General features: G+C 40.1%; 2 protein-coding genes and 1 non-coding gene across 12 annotated transcripts in view; 2 read left to right on the plus strand and 1 right to left on the minus strand.

Annotated features, from left to right (window-relative positions):
- Nucleotides 1–33: 33 nt before the first annotated feature.
- Nucleotides 34–8,245, minus strand: LOC103134472 (pseudouridylate synthase 7 homolog). Of its 3 annotated transcripts, none has more exons than XM_016668784.1 (18): nucleotides 8,135–8,245; nucleotides 7,864–7,966; nucleotides 6,879–7,202; nucleotides 6,703–6,787; nucleotides 6,084–6,200; nucleotides 5,836–5,980; nucleotides 4,704–4,718; nucleotides 4,279–4,390; nucleotides 4,112–4,189; nucleotides 3,794–3,922; nucleotides 3,074–3,199; nucleotides 2,921–2,982; nucleotides 2,338–2,498; nucleotides 2,053–2,179; nucleotides 1,813–1,914; nucleotides 1,476–1,605; nucleotides 1,245–1,336; nucleotides 34–497 (listed from the first exon to the last, which is right to left on the minus strand). In XM_016668784.1, the coding sequence occupies exons 3-18, from the start codon at nucleotides 7,190–7,192 to the stop codon at nucleotides 361–363; spliced, it is 1,932 nt and encodes a 643-aa protein (XP_016524270.1). In that variant the 5' UTR covers nucleotides 7,193–7,202; nucleotides 7,864–7,966; nucleotides 8,135–8,245; the 3' UTR covers nucleotides 34–360. The 3 variants fall into 3 exon arrangements, with proteins under 3 accessions (XP_016524270.1, XP_007546797.1, XP_007546798.1); XM_007546735.2 differs by having other exon boundaries at nucleotides 4,704–4,721; XM_007546736.2 differs by lacking the exon at nucleotides 4,704–4,718.
- Nucleotides 8,246–9,571: 1,326 nt separating this feature from the next.
- trnat-agu (transfer RNA threonine (anticodon AGU)) lies at nucleotides 9,572–9,645 on the plus strand. Its single transcript has one exon. It is a non-coding gene; the product is annotated as a tRNA-Thr (tRNA).
- A 1,181-nt stretch (nucleotides 9,646–10,826) lies between these two features.
- srpk2 (SRSF protein kinase 2) overlaps nucleotides 10,827–19,767 on the plus strand; it is a 65,818-nt gene continuing 56,877 nt past the window's right edge. For 3 of the 8 annotated variants that reach the window (XM_016668791.1, XM_016668793.1, XM_016668799.1), the window contains exons 1-2: nucleotides 10,829–10,932; nucleotides 11,174–11,243. In XM_016668791.1, the coding sequence (XP_016524277.1) occupies nucleotides 10,917–10,932; nucleotides 11,174–11,243 (86 nt within the window). In that variant the 5' untranslated portion in view covers nucleotides 10,829–10,916. Of the gene's footprint in view, nucleotides 10,933–11,173; nucleotides 11,244–19,767 lie in introns of all 8 variants that reach the window. The other 5 variants (XM_016668794.1, XM_016668795.1, XM_016668798.1 and 2 more) reach the window with 2 other exon arrangements.

Genomic DNA, 19,767 nt, shown 5'->3' on the forward strand with positions numbered 1-19,767 from the left:
TAAATGTTTTTAATAAATGGAATCAGACTCAGGTGTTAGTCACTTTAACTTTACTCCTATTTAGAGCCAGAAGTAAAAAAACAAAAAAACTTTTCTGTACAAACCAGCATCAGAGTGATAAGCATCCAGAATGTGAAGCTCTTACTTATATCATCACTGAAAATATACAGTAAAATCATAAAATTGAATATTGTTGTTTAGCTCTTCATCCTTGCACACACCACAGACAACAAACATGTTCGTAGAGAACAGAGTTGTTGCTCTTTCAGATACTCTCTCTGCACATCAAACTCTAAAATAACTCGTTACGTAGATTTGTGCCTGCAGCAGTCCAGTTCGAGGCCAACGAGTCGTCTGATCTCAGTTAAACCAAACGGTGTTGAGCTGCGTCTGTTTCTTAATGCTGGTGTCCAACTTGAGGACCTCCCTGATCGCCATGGTAGCATAAGTCGAGGGAGGCAGGGAGAACTCCATCCGCAGAGCCCGGTACTTCCCGTCTGAGGGGAGGAATCAGACACACAGCACAGGTCACCTCTCGTGTCAGGTGGTTTTAGTAACAGCTGACATTCTGACCCGCTAACGACGTTCAGGTTGCTGCAGTCGGTCCATCACTTTTTCACAACAGATTTAGACCCAACTGTCGACCTTAATATTCTGCTTAACCACGGTTCCGCTAGCTTAAAAAAGCTACTATACAGTGTCCTAATGGAGTCCTGAGACATGCAGCTAGTGCTAGCATGTTTATTCAGTTTTAATATGACTTGTTGATACATTTTTTCTAGCCAAACTCTTCAACGCAGTTCCAGGTAATTATGAGTGGAGGTAAAGTATTGAAAAGGTTGTTTCTCCTGCTGAATAGATGTAGTGCTTTGCTTTGTTCAGCTTAAAATTTAACAAGTACAGTTTTAGCAGCCCTCTACGAACTTGACAGGAAACATGGATATGATGAAGAGAAGCTACATTTTTACATAAAAACAGGACACGATTTTAAAAAAGCAGTTTGGGGATACGCTTGGCAGGCAATCGCCACAGGTATTTCAGAGTTCAGCTTTGTCAGAGTAACGTCTGATAGGGAGATCATATGCTTTTGGTTCAAGTCATCTTATTTTTTTTACACTTTAATCACCTTCGGTTACTTTTGACAAACAAAAAACAGGTTGCATCTTTAAAAAATACACAAAAAGAAAAATATAAAAAAGTTTTTCATATGGCTCCCGTTCAAAGGAGATCTGAAATGAGCAGACCTTTCTTGAAGACAGGAGCAGGTTTATTCTCCAGTTTCTCAAAATCGCTGTGCACCAGAGAGATCCGCGGGTCGTCATAGTGAATCACCTCCCTGCGACAAGAGAACGAAGCGTCAGGGTCTCTTATGAAAGCAGATAAAATCACTACAGCATTCAAACAAAAGTCTAATTTTTTAACCACCAAGAGGGTTAATGTAGAAAAAAACAAACAAAACATGGAATCCTGCTAACCAGCTGACGTCAGTGGGTCTGATGATGACGCGTCTGTAGGCTCCGGCCAGGGAGTAGTCCTTCACTTTGTGCCTCATGTTGTCCAGGTCCAGGCCGTCAGCAGAGAGCAGCTCCCTGTATCCCTCACCAACTGACAGAAACAAGGCATAATTATATTTTCCAATAAAAAGGGATTTTTTTTTTCATTTTTAAATCTATTGTTTTATATATATATATCTCATAACTGATCATAACGGTTCATAATTGGGACAACTCAGACACACAGGGTGTCCCTAATTTTTCCTAATAAATTTATATTTATAATAAGAAGAAAGGGAATCACAAAGACATGTCTTACTGTGGTGGGAGGGGTAGATGACATCATACCCAGGAAGTGGCATCACGATGTCATGGATGGAGTGGCTCTCGGCCTCCTCTGCAGTCAGGACGTGTGCTGTGGCTGTGGGAGCAGACGAGAAGCAAAAAGGCTGAAAATTCAGCTTTTAACAGCATTTTCCTTTATCACTTTTAAACCAAACTCTGTTCATTTTAGTTTAGAAATACTTTTCGGAACAAGTTAAAGGAAAACTGAGCTTACTTCCTCTGAGAACCAGATCGCCCTCCACCGCCTTCAGGCCGAAGGCTTCGATCCTGCGACTCACCATGGTGTTCCACACCACGCTCTGGTAGCTGTGAACGTACATCAGCCGGTTGTTCCGGGGAATCTAGAAAAATAAAGGCAAAAGCAAATCTGTGTGTTAATTATCTCTGCTGAATTCATATCTATGCAAGTTTTGACAGGGATGAAAGACAAAACAACATCTATCACAAAGGATTTTTCTCCCGCTTTAACACGCCCCGGTTTTGAAGATATGAAACGAACCAGTCCGAAGGCGGTGACGATGTTTTTCTTGCCGTACATGGACAGGCCTCGGAGCAGCTGACCCTCCACGCAGCGCTTGTTTGGCAGCTTCTTCAGCGCAGCCTCTGGGTCCTGCGTCTTCGCCCACTCCTCCCTGCAGCGAACCAGATATTCTTTCTCTGCTGTAGAAAGTGATCCAGACAAAGGCGGCGTAAGATACTGTTTACAGCTGTACAGAACCAAAAATCTGAGTCATCACTGGGGCTTTAGTAAACTATATGTAAACTACCGTATAAGTATTTCAGTTGCAAGTATATTTGAAGGAAGACTCATTAAAAACATGAAAAACAAATACAGACAATGTACTCAAATGAAACTCCATCAGTTGCTTTATGCCTTATGTGATGTCATCAGAGGCACTGGAGCTTGTTTTAGGAAGGGAACATTTCATCTTACATAATTATTTACAACAACAAAAAAAGTAAATTAAATACAAAACAATGACACGCTTTCATTTCTACCTAAACTAAGTAGGATGCACTTAAAAAAAAATGTCTGGCAAGCAGCTTTAAAAGCAAAGAGAAAAAAAAAAAAACAACTCAACCTCCAGGTCGAGGTTTGAGAATCAAATCCACCACTTGGTTCCAGTCGTTTCTCAGGATGGCCCTGAAACAAAGCGAAACCAGACGATCTGAGTTGTCCCTCCGGCGCGTCACAATTCACCGCATCCTATCGGGATTTTCTGCAGGCAGATCACCTGCCTACTTGCTGCGTGGGCACGGCGGTGGTGCCGAAGCGCTGCATCCCGTAGTAGTTGATGAAGCCGGTCTGCTTGAGGGACCCCATGGCCTGATGCACCTGCTCGTCCGTTCCCGAGATGTTCCTGGTGAAAAACAACAAAGAGAGATAAAATCAGAAAGTAGCTTTGATGTAAAATAGAAAAAAATAAATAAATAAAAAAATTCTGACAGGGACGTAGCGCTGTCACAAAACTAAAAGAAAACATATAAACATATATAACATATAAAATCAAGCTTTACAAAAGGGATCACCTCAATAATGCCTTTTTTTCGGACACAAACAAAGAAAAAATAAAATTTTAGAGCAGTGCTAGCTAAAAAAATAAATATATATAATATCCTGTTTAAAAAGTCGTTGAAAACTAAATTTTGAGTTTCATTCAATATTTTTGTTGGAGGATTAAATCCAAATTAAACGGATGCCAGGGATGCGCGATGTTATCGGCCATAAAATCAGTATTGGCTGATGGTTTTTAACATATTGGTATCAGTCATGATGCCGTTTTAGCTTGCAAAAGAAAGGTGAGGCTGCAAACAGCAAAAAGTACAAAACCCCTAAAAATTGGATCTAAAAACAGGTTCGTTATCGTCAAATGAGCAAATGTTGGTATTTCACCAACATTTGCTCATTTGTGAATTTTGTGCAAAACACTTGTACTGTTCTTGTTTCTGCTGACCTGATGACCACAGTGAAGTGGTTTCCCTGCAGCTCCCCGAGCTTCAGAGGATGGTTTTTGTAGCAGAAGTTGCCGAGCTTCAGGTTCATGAGGCACTTGTTGAGGTGAGCCAACCTCTCTGCGGTGATCCTACGTAAGCGGACAGGAAAACAACAAGTCGGATCCACAAATCGGAAAATCTGTGGTTGATTTCCCAGCAACTGCACACATATTTAACAAACCCAAAACCAAATAGTTCAGGTATATCAGAATGGTAACCGTTGTAGCAGCAATTTAGCCAAAAGAAAACAACAACAAAAAAATTTGTCTACCACTCACTTGAGAACTGCAATTTCCTGAACTGTGATGGCCCTCTTGTCCTTGGTGCCCATGTAGGAGAACATGTTGGGTCTAAGCCTGGAAAAACCCATGGATCGTTGCATACAGCTTTACATCGCCTTGTTACTTATACGTAAAAGAAAAAATAATTCTCGTCAAAATCAGACCTGAGGAATTTTGACAGCACATTGATTGCGTCCATGGTGTCTTTGTTCTCCTTGTAAAGAGCAAAGTGGCAATAGCTGCCACGGTTTTTGGGCCAAAAGTGCTTCCTTGGAGCTTTTGTGGAGACAGAAAAAAAAAGAAAAAAAAAAAAAACATGATGAGAAACATTTCAAATAAACTTTTTAGAAAACAAAAACTCACTAAAAACACCACGATTCTACCAACAAAGTTGAAGATACAAATGTGTTTAGCAGCGCGACATAGACGACCCCTTTCAATGCTTTACACGAGACACAATCATAAACTAGTTTAGGCTCAATCTTTAAGTAAGTGATCTGGTTATGTAGCATTTCTGATTCTACTCCTTTACACCCAGTAACTCAGCATGAATCTCAACCAGAGCCACTGTTTTTTAGACAGTTCTTACCTGCAGCTGTTTTGACTTCTATCCACAAGAGAAGAGCAAAAGGAGGATAGAATAATGTTACTAAGAAAAGAGGCTCCAACAAACCAAAGGACAGGTTGCCATGTCAGGATGTGGGTCAGGGGTGTCCAAACTTTTTGTCACGTGGGCCAAAATCGTCAAGTCAAAAGTATTTGCAGACAAAACAAAAGAAGAAGAAAATCAAGAATTTTTTTTTCATTGGAAAGTGTTAGGATTCTTGATGGATAAAGGAAAATAATTATTTTTCAAATGTTTTTGGGCTCGATTGAACAGATTTATTATAAGAACAAGATTTGGGTCACTTTGTTTCAAAATGGTTGCTACATTTAGCCAAATGTTATAAATAATTAAATGAAAATATCTGATGCGAGTGCAGCAAAGTAAAAGTCTCTGGTTCTGTTGATTATAAAAGCTCAGTTATAAAAACATGAATACCCCGTCTTGTACTTAGCATTTTCCATTGTAAGAAAATTATGTCAGTAATAGTTTTAACCCTGATTAGGATAAAGTCGTCCCCATCAACCACCTGTGCTGGACGGGCCAAAGCTGCATCTGAACTGGAGCTGAGGACCACAAAAAATATTCCAGGGGCCACAAATGGCCCCCTGGCCGCACTTTGGACACCCCTGATGTGAGTCATGCAGGAGCCTGGGAGAACTGCTCTCTGTTTAAATGTTTTTACACACAAGTGATTTTTTTTTAATTTCAGAACTGATCCCAAATATTAAAAATAATAATAATAAAGCATCAGTGTGACCTCTGAGCAGAATCATGCAGATGTGTCAATCATGCACATGTGCATGCAACATACAGCGGCTTGCAGATGAACTCGTACCCATTTTGTCAAGTTACAACCACAAACCTAACGCCCTGCACCTGCCACACTTTTCAGATTTTCACTCACAAAAAAACCCTGTGTATCGTTCTCCTTGCTACCTCACAACTATGCACTAATTTTGTAAATTTACATAAAAGTTTTGGTTGTAATGTGAGAAAATGTGGAAGAAAATAAAGAGGAGGTGAGAATACTATTGGAAGGCTCTGCAGTCTGGGTACAGGTAAAGAGAAACATGCAGTAAACCTTAATAATGTACAAGCTGAGAGTTATTTTTACCTGCTAAAGCCTTCTTCCCTGCAGCATGGTAGGCCACTATGAACTTGTGGCCTTCTTTCTCTTCGGTCTTTGTTTCCAGACCAGGAAACTGAGTCTTGATGGCTTTGTGGACGAGCGTTCTTTTCTCCTTCGTATCGTCTTTCACCTACGAAAGTGGAGGAAAGACACGGTGGAGAAATCTCGTCGGACCGCGGTGCTCGTTTGGGAGTCCTACGCTGAAAAAGGAAGCGGGTCTCCTTCGGGCTCACCTCGATGGAGACGTTTCCTTCTTTATTCTTGAAGAGCTGCAGCTCGCCGAGCTGCTTTTTCTGCTCCTCCGTCAGCACGTCGCAATCATTCGGTTGTTGCTCGGTTTCTGCTCCTTCCTAAAAAAAAACACAACGCGTAACAGAAGAAGAACACTGGATAAATCGTAATCATGCATAGATTTAAACAAAAACACTTTTTTCTCAACGTTGTCAAGTTTAGGGATTAATATCTCATTTCTAATTGTTTGCAATGCCATGTTTATAAAAGATATCTTCTAAATTGGAAAAAAAAAAAAAAAACGTTTGGAAAGGAGGATTAAAAACCCTAAACTTTGACAGCATTTCTTCACAGATAGCCTTATCTTCATTGAGTTGTTTGTGAATCACTTATAGGCTGCAAGCAAGTGTCGCTTTGCTGAAATTTTTAGCTTTTATCTAACTTCCCCCCCACAGCGATTTGGTTGTTTTCCCCCCTTTTGCAAAGATGTTGATGCTGAAAAATAGGCCAAATCGGTTGCTGCAGCGAAGACGCTGGAAGCAAAAACAGCAAATAAACTGTTTTCAGCCGGGACGTCCCTACTTAACTTAATTCTGGAATGAAAGACGACCGATATCTTACCTCGCTGTCTGCTGGGATGGAGAGATCATCTAAATGCACTATCTTTCCTTGTTTGTTGATTTCATGCACAACAAAATCAGAATACCTGAACACAAGCCACAAGAAAGGATCCATTTATCGCACGTGAAGATATATTCAAAAACATATTGTCGAGCAAAACCAGAGGAGGACCAAACCTTTCCTTCAGGATTCCAGAGAACCCTTCGTGGTCACTGACGTACTTCAGGATGCCGACGTCCATCTCAGTCAGGCCGTGCTTCATCATGTCAGCAAAGCTCTCGCCGTCCTCCTCTCCGTCACTTGCCTGTCCTTCCTGCTCCTCCTCCTCCTCCTCTTCCTCACCACCACCGCCGCCATCTGTGTTGGGAGCGTTCCCGTTTTCACCGTCGACTTTTGGCTTTTTCGCTGGCGTCTCTTCGTCCCCGTCCTGCAGACAGGTTCTCTTCTCTCCGACCGGGGTGGCGTTAGACACAGATTCTGACTCAGCCATCAAAGTCGAGCTAAAGCAAAACAAAACATTTCTTGTTGATCTAAATGTACTGCACAAAGTTTGTTAAATACATTTTCTGTCACGGCAATGTGTGACAGAAAATGACTGCAGCCAAAAGTAGTTGGTCGCTTAATTATTATATTTCAAGTGCAATGCGTGTCCTGAAATGATTAATCGTGATGAATCGATTATTGAACTAATCATCAGCTACTTTAGTTATCAATTAATCATTAACTGGACCAAAAAAAAAAAAAAAAAAGAGTAGCATACTCAGAACAGTAATTAAGCCAAAACGATACAAAAATTATATACATTTTCTATTTAATTACACACACATACTGTCTGTAAATATGATTTTCATGTGCCACCCATGCAAATGCATCCTTTGCGACAAATGACCAGGCATACGCTACAGGAATGCCATGTTATTGCATTCAAATGTTAAATGTTTATGTTCTTATTTAACAGATGATTCGAATTATACACTTTTTTGTTGTATTTTTAATGTATTTCTAGTATTGTTTTAAAAATGTTTAAATTAAAAATCTACAGAGAGTGATTTTTTTTATAGGCCTCAAAATAGGCGATAACTAAAATAACTGTGACCTGACGTTCCCAGGATGCATAGAGGATGACAGGGTAAACAGAGAGAGATTAATCTTAAAACATACTGTTTACAAAGGTGGAGCAGGGAATGTTTGTGAATCTGGAAAACTCTTCTTATCTTCCACCGAACAGTCAGTCCCAGATACGTCTTAGGAGCCCAGCTTGACGCTGACAACGAAAAGAAACCCCACCATCACAATCATTTTAAAACTAAGCAGCTAAAGCCAAATGGTGCTAATGCTGAGGAAGGTCATCAATTGGAGAGCCGAACGTAAATTGGAACAACGAGTAAATAAAAGCGAGCAACGCGGGGATGACTGACATACACCTGTTTACCTGTTTGTGTTGATGTTCAACAGAGGACGGAAAGTGGTAAAGAAAAACTGCGTCTATCACATGTGCATGTGTGAAAGACCCCGGAAACACATCTAAGCCCAAAGCCCGCCCACGTCGGGGATTGGCTGGAGGAGCTGACAATGTGGAAGTGACGCATTTAATGACTTCAAAATGCAGCTTTATTAACTTTTAACAAAACTGACAACACAATAGAAACAGTTGAAAAAAAACCTCATTAGAATATAATTGAAAATTTATTTATTTTACCAATTTGATAAAAAAAAAAAAAACTCGCATAATAAATACATTCATCACACAAAAAGTGATTAATTTCAGGCTTTTATTTTTGCTAGTTACAGTGAAATTAATCTTTTAATTAATGTTACACAAATGTGTTATGACCGAGACAGTTAGGGGCAAGACTGCTGTGTGAAAATTCTTCAGCATGCTGTCATTTACGCCCTCAACCACGAGATATTATATGTAACCAAGAAAAAAATTCAATACAAGCCCGACAACCTATTGAAAAATATGTTTTGTACAGTACATACATTCAATGTTTAGTTGGGACTCTTATACAAATGGCTGCATCTATGTGGTGTATTTATTTTAAAAGTGGCTCGTTTTTTCTTTTGAACTACTTCATGAAGTTGTCCACGTTTCCTGAATTTGGCCTCTAGAGGGAGCCATACCAAAGTAGCTGCACAGAAGTCCCCGCTCCTTTGGTTTCATACAGATTGGTAGGAAAGCAGCCATTGCTGCAACAACCTAGCCGAATGTATCAAAACAATAACCAATAAGTGATTAAGTTCTTATTGGTATGTTTTATATTTAAGGCCAACACTTAATAAATAATAATAATAAAAACAAAAAAAAAATAACAACGTAAATCAGTTGACTACAGAAGTGATTTCACATTTTGCATTTACAGGGTTTGACCTCGTCTTATTAAAAATAAAATTACAAAATTGGACATGTTATTATTCTTCCCATAAAGAATGTGGTATCCTTAGAAGCTTATAATAATTTGTGAATGAAAAAAACAAATAAGGAACTAAAATTAATTAGAACCACCAACATTCCAATTTTTAAAAATTGAAAATCTCAGAAAACACTTTTTATGATGGCTTTATATGTATATGCAGTTATTTGATCGCTTTGTGTTGCATCACATTCCACAACATTTTTTCCATGAGCGGAAAATACAACACGGGAAGGTAATCAGAAATCCCTTCCAAAAGAATTTTATAACACACACACTTTCTCAGACTGCATTAGTGTCTTGATACACATCATATCTATAATCTAAAAAAGCCTTTCACAAAAAAGAAAATAATAATGATGATACTTTTGTAAGTAGTTTACCATTATTTCATTAAAATTAATAGTCATGCATCACTCAGTATTAAAAAGTAGATGTAGGGACATTGAATTAGTGGTGCCGTGGCTTAGTTGGTTAAAGCGCCTGTCTAGTAAACAGGAGATCCTGGGTTCAAATCCCAGCGGTGCCTTTTGTGTATTAATTTCTATGTTATAGGAGCAACCATACAGGTGTTTTATATAGGTGATTTTATATTCTGAAAAAATAAAATCCTGCATTATAAAGTGTAGATGATAGATTTCTCAACATTCGTTGTTAAAAGTAAAACATATTTATATCAGTATAATATTGTTTAAAAGAAAACAAAACTTCTTGAGTATAACTGAGATGCTCTTCCATCTCAGTTAGTCACCTGGCTGTGTCTAATATTTAGTTGATCCAAACATATCTGTGTAGATATGTTCAGAAAAATAAGCTTTTGTTACTTTACGGGACGTTGTTAGTGTGTAGGAGTGGAATGGGAGGTGGAGCTGTCAGCTCTCTTCTTGTAAAACCAGCTCTCAGTTTCAATAAAGGACGCAGACACCATGTCTACTTTTAAGGCCATTAACTAAGCCATCCTGTTTTTATTGGTGAGAATCAGTTATGTCTGACTCTTTGCTCTGCTACAAGTCTAGACTGCTGGACAACAGATTGTGAAGAGCATATTTTCTTTAAGTCATGATAAATATAATAACTTTCCATTTGTTTACTGCCATGTCTCTCCTGAATTCTTGGGTAGAAGCCTCTGTAAGTTTCTGCTCGAGGTTCTTTCCTTTCTACTGTCTCCACTTGCTTGCCCATATGAACGACTGTATTTAAATTAATATGTACCTTTATCATGTTAAATATGTGCAAAAGCTTTCTGGACATTAGTCATGCTTTCTTTTATTGCTGCTCTGCAACAACATTTATGCTGAAATGTTATGCGTCAGCTGTGTTTTTTCCTCCCTCCTTGTGTTTTGTTGCTGTTTAGATGTTAACTTTTAGGTGATACCTTGCTAAATGCCTTATGAAATATCATCAGACTCATACAAATACAACTTAGCCCCGATCTACAATCTACAGTTGGTGTTTAGTTATTGGTAATGTCTTCCAATATCACATAATTACCTAGTGATAATTTCAAATTTCCTCTCAACTTTAAACATATTTTGTCTCAAAAACATGGTGGCCCATTGGATAACTGCCGTAGCAGTTAGCAGCTGTTCAGGAGGAAACCCTAAATACGCACCCTCCCTCTATTTAATCTCAAAATCTGAATCACATCCTCCACCATCCCTACCGATTCCTGCTTGGATCGACAGGGGGCGCGCTTGTCATCCAAACACAGATGAGGTTAGTGTGAGCGGGTACAGAGGGAGAGGACCCGGCTGGCGCCGCCGTACGACCCGCTCCTGCTGCCGGGGAAGAGGAGAAAACATGAGCTCCAAGAAAGGTGCGTGTCTCTTCAACCCGGTTCTGCTAACCGGCTCCTGTCTGTGTTTAACTCTCAGGCTGGTGGACGTAAACAAGGCGTAAGAAAGCGTCAGTCACAAACGACGCTGCATGACCCGTGGCAGCCAGCTTTAAGCCCTAATGATGGTGATGAGGATGTTGTGTTGTCTCTCTCTCTCTCTCTCTCTCTGTGTCTCCTCTGTCTTCATGGGACTTCTTCAACGTCGCTAAACTTGAACCAGCAGTGATGGCCATTCAGGCTAGGAAGAGGCGGCCGAAGGGGAAGAAGGATAAAGCGGGTCACCATCGGAGGTAAGCGGGGCGGAGGCGGTGGTGGTTGGGGATTGTTCTGCCCAGTGGACGGGACGTGTTTGTTTGCGTTGCAGGACTTTAGTTTGTTCTTTCTCGTGTGTGTGTGTGTGTGTGTGTGTGTGACTGTGACGCTGCGGCTGCATATTAGACACATGGTACAAGGCGTGTTCTTCCATCCGAGCAGGCTTCAGTGGAGTATCTGAAGTTGCCAGCTGATTCTGTACTGAGTGTTTTCACCACCTCCACTGGCATCTTGGTTTAATTTCTTAGAGGTTTTTTTTGTGTGACGCTTTTTCCGTCCTAAAGCGTAGGCAGCGCCTCTACCCCCCCACCCCCCACCCCTACCCCAACCGCCCTCCCAATATACCGTGTGTTATTATTTTTTCATTATCATTTTTTAGGGGGTGGGATGTCATGTAACTTTACTCGGCTGCGCGGACCATTGTTTCCCGGGTTGTGACTCTTGATTGCAGTAGTATTTCAGCGTGATTTCGCTGCAGTGGCTCTGTAAAGTGCATGCGAATCGGAGTGCAGATGAGTAGGGGGGCTTCCTTCATGGCACGACGCTATTGGAGCGACGTCACCGGCAGCAGAAGCAAGCAGGCATCAATTAGGTGATACCACCGGAGCGACCACCCCAGGGGGCCGCAGGAATTTGCTGGAATTCCTCACACACGGAGGCATTGAGACGCGGGCAGCCCCCCACACCCCCCACCCCCCAATGTGCGTGTGTGTAGAAGCAGTTAAAAATATGGAAACACCGCCAGAGAGGTAAAACGAAGTCAATCACACCATGTAATTTTGTTTCCAGGTGCGACGGCGGTCACGTTTTGGCTCTTTGGTGTCATTTTTATGGACCTGTTTAGGCTCATTATTTATTGTTCCCTTTTCTAGCTTCAAAAAAAAAAAAATCACTGAGACACGGGCTTCTTCCTTTCACCTGTTTAAACAAACAGCCAAGATAACGATGCTACCAACAGAAATGAACTGAAACCATGGAGTACACGCAGGAGACGTTAGACATGTAAAATAAATAACAGGAATGATAATAATAATCCAGCCCTTTAAACAAATTTAAATGTTTGAGTTGGGTTAAGCTGCACAGGTTGAGTTCCTGTTGTAGTTCTGAGTCAGCAGGTCTTCAAGTGACCTTTAGGTTGTTATAAACCAATTAGGGTTACAATGAATGACCTATTTTTATTTCTATTTACTCTGTAAAACCTTTTTTTTTGTCGGGGCTTACTTTGGCTCCAAAACAGCAATTCTACTTAATTGTATGTATTTGTTTTATTTTTTACAATATTGCTTCTTGCGTACAAAAGCATAAAATGTAGATTCCGCACGTCAAAGTGTGAATAATATATGTAAATTATCTAGTATCGTGATGATGGTGGTATAATCCCGTAATTGGCATGTGGCTTATTAATGGGGCAATTGAAGTGCTATAGAAGAAGCCAAAAATAAATAGAATATCAAATATAATCAAAGTCAACAGAAAATAAACAGAAACTTAACCTCGGTTCAGTCACGAGTGCAAACCAAAGGAAAAAATAAATCCGTTTCTCAATATCTTTTACTTGCCATGTAATCATGCGGGCATGAAGTGAAGTTGTTAGGTAAGCTGCAGATCAGCGTACACCGACTTGGTTTTAAATCAGTCAAACATGCGTCTAAACATTTTCATAAACACTTTGACAGACACACAATGAGCCGAACTTCACAGTGCAGAAATTAGCAGCTTCACGGTGATGGCTGCTTTGTCTTTGAGTGCTTTAAAGAAGAAAAATACATTTATAATCGGTCTCATTTGACAGTAAAGCAGACTTTTTTTTTTCCTGCCCCCTCATTATTGTTTTGAAATTGTCGACGACTGGAGGCAGCACACACAACCTGTACTGCTGTAGACACCAGCCTGAGGCTTTTTTGCACACAAAGTTATCATCTAAGAAACTCAAAGAGATGCATTCATTAAAAAATGTACAAAGTAAATTATTCATCTTGATTGGTTAATGCAGTTAACCAGTTGTTGATTAGCTTGTGAAGCTGCACTAATGCAAGAGTTTGTGTGTCAGTAATGAAGGCTAGTTAAACAGAAACAATAAAATGTAATAGGGGTTATAAATAAAACTAGGTTTTCATTTCATAAACTTTAGGTTTGGAGTTGCATACGATTGAAGTTGTGCGTGTTTTTGTACTAAAAGCCACCTTGACATGCATTCTTTTAAAGATTCTTGCATGCATATTAATTTAAAATCTTCTCTTGAAAGTATTCATCCACCACCTGACCACAGTTCCCTGAACTCTACCACACCTAACGTGCACACGGATACATATTTTCATCCCGGCCCCTGCTCTTCACTGACGTAGGGGTCGTATGGATATGCTAGAGTGCCTCGTAACAAAGTTTGTTTAGTTTTGAGGTTTGACTTCACTTCTTTGTGCAAGAACTGAAAGTTGCAGAAATAAAAGGAAGCTTTGAAGAGGCTCTCGTGACCTGGATGTACTCTTAACTCCGTTCCTCCGTCTTTGAGAGCTGACTTTTGCCATTGTTGGGCTTTGTTCACCTCTTTTATGAACCTGATCAATAGCTCCATGGGTCCGGCTCAGAAACCATTACGTAATCTTGTGCTCACATTCTCACCGCTATCAAAACCAAGAGCTGTAGAGCATTATGTACACAGCCATATTACTGTTTCAATTGTGCTACTTTTATCTACTAGACTTTGATGTTTTCCCATTTAAAAAAAAAAGACAAGGCTTGTTCTGTTTGAACTCACCTGTTCAGATGCAGAAATACAGCGAACCTCCACCTATTCATGTTTCAGAATTAGATTTTTTATTTATTTTTGGTTCCACATTATTCACAGAAGGCTGCCTATTCACATATTCTAAAATATTTGAAAGATAATTTTATAAACTGAAATATCTAGGCACAATACTACTTGACACACAATTGGTTGATGTTTCCATAGGATGCAACCCAGGAGCACCATTCATTTTACTAGTCGCTGATTGGCTGTATCCCAGTCGTTTAGGGAAAATTAGATGTTGTGTTCTGCGGTAGCGCTGAGATTTTTTCCCCGCTGTGTGTCTTGATGCATAACATGCATTGCACGTCAAAGTAAATTTGAACTACTCTTTCATCTTCAAGAGATGCCTATCATTTCTACCGTCATAGCTAGAGTATAGTGGTGACTGCTTACAGGTTCATATTAGTCAGTCTGAGTTTATTTTCCAAAGAACAATTGGGTAAGTTAAGGAAAGGCATAGCAACATGATTCTGTAGTTCAAACTCTTAGCTACTTTTTGCAGTCTTTACATTTCCTTGAAGTGCCTCAAATTTTCTGTACTTGCAAGATTCTAATTTGGGTTTTTGTTCTCGAAGGGAATGCTTTGCCTCTGGACTTTCCAAACGTTAGCTTCTGTTGGCAAGTATTAAAGCTTTCTGTGATTCAGTTCAATCCGTTATTGTTTTATCCATTGTGCCTCTTTGGCCGGGCCATGCAGAACTGGATGTTCTTGGAGACATTTTTGTCCACATACGTACCGCTATCAGAAGTTTACTGGATCTAAGATGAAATATTTAAGAGGCTAATGGAAGCATTTTGACAAAAGATGTGTTGTATCAGCAAGAGAGGTCTCTGGATCACAAACCCTCACACTTTTACAACCCCTGTGGCAAAAGATTTGAAATCAGGAGGAGGTTTTGTCAGCTGTTTTACTTTGGAGCGCACACACAATAAAAATCACAAGATATGACAAAAAAAATCTTTATTTAATAACTGAACATTCTTACACTATAAAGGATGCCTCGGTAATCAAGGGTGCGACTTTCCTCTGCTCAAGTAGAGGGAGAAAAAAAATTAATCAGAATTTGGAAGGAAAAGGAAAAGTCGGAGATCAAGACAACAAGCACTTTTTTTATTTGCAAAGGATAACGTGTTCAGAACTAAAGGTTCAAAGGCCACTGGTAATCTGGATGGAAGTAGAAACTTCCACTGCTGAATTGGCTTGAGGGTTGGGATCCCTCCGATGCTGCATTTGGAAGAAATGATGTCTCTCCAAGGACAAAGGTACGCCTCTCTTACACTTTTTATATGCGCTACCCGGTGATCCTGGATCATTTTAAAGCAACACTTGAACAAGCTTCAGATTCTTTGAGGCTTTCTGCATCACCGAATTACAAACTGCGCAATCTGAGAACAAGGCAAGTAGCCACTGATTCTCAAAGAGCAAGTGCAGAAACTCAGGCTGCAATGGTTCCACTAGGGCTACAGAATGAATCCCTAGCGGCTGCTGCTTAAACTTTTGTGGTGGCCACGGCCTGCGCATTGGACAACCCAACAAAGAGAACATGGGCGAAGCAAATTGAACATCAAAAATCTTGATGTTTCAATCTCAGCCAACCACAGCTGCATGAACTGCCCAGTGTGGAAAATCACTGCTGTAGCATTCATTAGTTGGCGTCACCCAGAGCAGCATATTGTTTGCGAGGACAATGAAATTTAACACCTTGTGGAATTGGGCTTCTGTCTCTTTAAGGAACTCCTGCTCTTTCTGACACTCTGCCTTCAAGAAATCATCTCAACATTGCTCCTCAATTAACCATTTAACAACGTTTTTACCAGCGTTGCACTGAGAAGCAGCTCGTATTATGAGCTCCTCAGACCGGGTGTTTGCTAATTGATGCTGGTTAGCATCAGTTAACTGAGTGGGGGAGTTGGTGCGAAAGTTTGGAAGCTTAGAAACGGCAACTCCGAGGAGGAGCTTTTGTCCTCAAAGGCGGGGCTTGGCCCATCCAGGCGTTTTGAAAGGTTGCCATGGACGATTAAAGGATTTCTCAAACATGATTGAAAGAATCAAAGCAACACTCCAGGTATGCTTTTGATGAGGGAAAAACATTATAGCAGCATGTACAACTAAAAATGTCAATTTTACATCACATTTTGACTCTTGAAATTGCAGATGATTTATATTTAGCAACATTAATGTTTTTTTTTGGTCTAAACAAGCTGATGTAATATTTATTCCCACTTTACGTGGCAAATTTTGTGACATAAGTTGCCTTTCATTTTAAGTGCACCTTTTATTGGATTGGATTTCTTACCACAAATAATAGATGATTGCACCCCATTATTGAGCTTGTCGCCATGATGACTCCTATAATAAAGCAGCTGGAGAAATTCCAGATTGTGTCCTTTTCCACGACGATTGCAGCCACTGCAAATGAAGCCAAAGTCTGCAAGAAAGGCTAATTAGAGCTGGCATCGATGCATTGGCAACAAGTCAAACTCTATGGAGCTGTGGCCTTTTACTTCCTCTTGATCTTTTTGGTTTGTCCTCTGGGGTGAGTCGGTTCCTGTCTCCAGCTGTTGTTTTAGGAGCGGAACAAATAAAGCTACCTCAGTATGTTGGCATTTGTTACTCGTAACTTTTCCTGACAGCAGTGGTGCGTCAAAATGCTAATATTCTTGTCAGGATATATATCTGTCAGCTTGCAGATCCTTTCCTAGCTCTGTGTGCCATTCTGCATGAAACAAGCTGAACCCAAAAAGACGTATGTTCCCACACAGCGCTTTGTGAACCTCGCAGATTGTTTGTGCACAGACTTTTTTTTTTTCGTAGCTATTGAATGTGGAGGAGAGCGGGCAGCTGGAATCATGCGGAGGCTGAAACCAGTATCTGTGACAAAGACTTCATGTATTGAAATCAAACCAAAATATTATCTGTGACAAACTGAAAATGAAAGTTTAGGCAGACAGAACATGCCAAGTTCAGTTGTGTAGAAGATTTTGCAAACGACCAACAATTTAGTCATTTCATTGGGTCAGTTCTTGTGCTTCGTAGGCGCCGTATCAGTCTTTCATCAGCAGCACAGTTTGAATGTAATTTCACATTTCTACATAAACCTCCCTGTCTGACCAGCGTTCCCATGCTCGGCTCCCACCCACTAATTGTTTCCTCTGTGAAAGATGTGCAAATAGCATTACAATAATAATATTAGCTGCTTTGTTTTTTAGATTAAAGTTTAGTTTTTCTTAATACTTCAGTGTTTGTTTTTTTTAAGTTGACCAGGGTGTTTATGAACTTTTAGTTAGTAATGTGGCTTTTTAGGGTGTAATATAATGATCTAATATGATGTCATATAAAGGCTAAATTTTTCAAAATGTGAAATATTGAGGTCATACATTCTCAATAACAACCTGGAAAAAGGCCTTCTCTGTCCAACTATCACAACTGGCCAGCAAACTGCAATTGGTGCACCTCTGTTCATATGTAGAGCAATTGATGAATATGTATAAAAGCACAACGTGCCCACTATTAAGTATGGTAGTGGATCTGTGATGCTGTGGGCCTGTTTCTTTTCCAAAGGTCATTGAACGTTGTTAGAGTTATGGCTTCCCTGAGATTACTGAATTATCAGCAACTTTTAATGGGAAATCTGGTGTTTTCTGTCTGAAAACGGAAAATGTGTTACCACTGGGTCTTTCCCTAAAACAGTGATCCAAACATAGGGCCAACTTAGCAAAGAGATTCTTCACCAGATAGAAACCAACCTTGTTTTGAACCAACTATGATCTCCAGAACTAAATCCTACAAAAAAAATGATGTGCTGAGCTGAATAAAAGAGAGGACCTAGGACTCAACCGAGTGAAATTGTGCAAAGAGGAATGGTATGAAATTCCTCCAACCTTATTAAATGTCATAGGGCGGCTGTATAAAGTATTGGCATTAAGTCTGGACCTGATCGGGTTGTTAAAAACACAAATATTTGATTGTTTATGCAAACTAATGGTCTGAACTTTCAAAATCATTGAAGTCATTTAAGATTCAGTTGAGGTGAAAGAAACGATCCTCTTCGGTTGTTAAAGGGAAATTATTTAGCGTTGTACACTGATGTGGCGTCAGCCAATGCTGATTGGTTATTAAGCCAGGTATTTGAATTTCCGTCTCCACGTAGGGTCTCTGGCTTATGTGTGTTGTGTTCTGGATGTGAGTTGAAGAAGACCTCAGTGGTTTGACCTTTGGTGAGCAGATTTGTGTGTCTCAAGCCAGTAGTGCTTCTCCCATCAAATACTGGGTGTAGTGGAGGACGAATGCTTTGAGCCAAGCATGTAGAAGCAGGATGAGAGAGAAATGGGGAAAGGAAAGAAGAAATATTGACAGGGAAAAGTGGTAGGGAGAATTAATTAGGTCTGAGCTTTAGTTCTGATAGGCAGGTGCATCAGTAGATACAAGGATAGAGAGGGCGGATGGAGAAAGTACAGACATGGAATCAGAGGAAATCACGTCGTCTTGCAGAAGTACTAACATCTCTTGAACGTTTTCACATTTTGTCATGAGAAACACAAACCTTAATATTTTAAGTGATAGACAAACACAGCCCTGGATAAATGTGAGGAGGGTGATGGAAATATGTGATGGATGGGTGAATGAGATAATCTCAGTTTGATTGATCTTATAGATCGACCAACAATTGATAGCTATCTTAAAAACTGAAATGTTTTTTTATTCTATCAATTGGGCTGACTGTCTTTTTCCTTAACATGATGGGCTAAATTTGACCTAAATTTAAATGTAAAGATGTGTTGAAGCACATCTTTACATTTGAACATTATCTGTGTTAAATACTGACTGAACAAACCAAGCCTTCTTGCATTATTAAACTTAGAAAGAGGTCAAAATCAATCAATACTTATTGACATTATGTCTTTTTATATCATCACATTTCTCTGCTTTTCTGTCTTCATCACATTCCTCGCCTTCATAGCAAATCAGTCATTTTTGGTTGAGAGGTTGACGCTGCTCCGTCATAAAGCTCGGCTATTTAAGGTGATAACTTGTGGAGTTTGTCAAGTGCTTATATTTCAAAACACGTTTCTGGGATAGCTCTGCCATCTTTAATTGTGACCGGCTCCTCTTACAGATGTCCCGTGGCGCCATCTGCTGGATGGCGGCCACACTGCAACACTGAAAGAGGGTCTTAGCGGACGTTATCAAGCGACTGGAACTAATTTTAATCTAATAAACAGTTAAACGACAATTAATCGCAAATCGATTGACTGTTTTTGGTCATTTGTAAAAGTTCAAGAGGGATGAATATTTTCACACTGTAACTAGAATAACTTTTGATGAGTCAAAGCCTCCTGTCACTACCAGTCAGACCTGAAGGATAGGCATCCACTCACGAAGGGGACAAAGATCATCGTGCTTTCATAATTGTCTTGGCCACAACAAAGCCCTCCACACCCACTTTCTGTCATGCAGGCAGCGCAGGGTGAAATTCATTTTACGTCAGGCTGCTGAACTGTGCTTTACACCGTCAGAGGAGCAGAATTAATCAGACACCATAAATCTAGCTGTGCACGCATGATTAATTATCTAAAAACTTGGCAGAGGACGCATGTCTTAGAGATGCATGATCAATTTTCGGCCACTTTTGGAATCGGCACAATCTGGAAACCTAACATATTTGTGGGCGAGGTGAGCCTGCTGGCAAAAAGTTGTTTGCAAAAATGGTGGA

The sequence above is a fragment of the Poecilia formosa genome, unplaced genomic scaffold, assembly GCF_000485575.1.
Source record: "Poecilia formosa unplaced genomic scaffold, Poecilia_formosa-5.1.2 Scaffold17, whole genome shotgun sequence".
Classification (NCBI taxonomy): Eukaryota; Metazoa; Chordata; class Actinopteri; order Cyprinodontiformes; family Poeciliidae; genus Poecilia; species Poecilia formosa.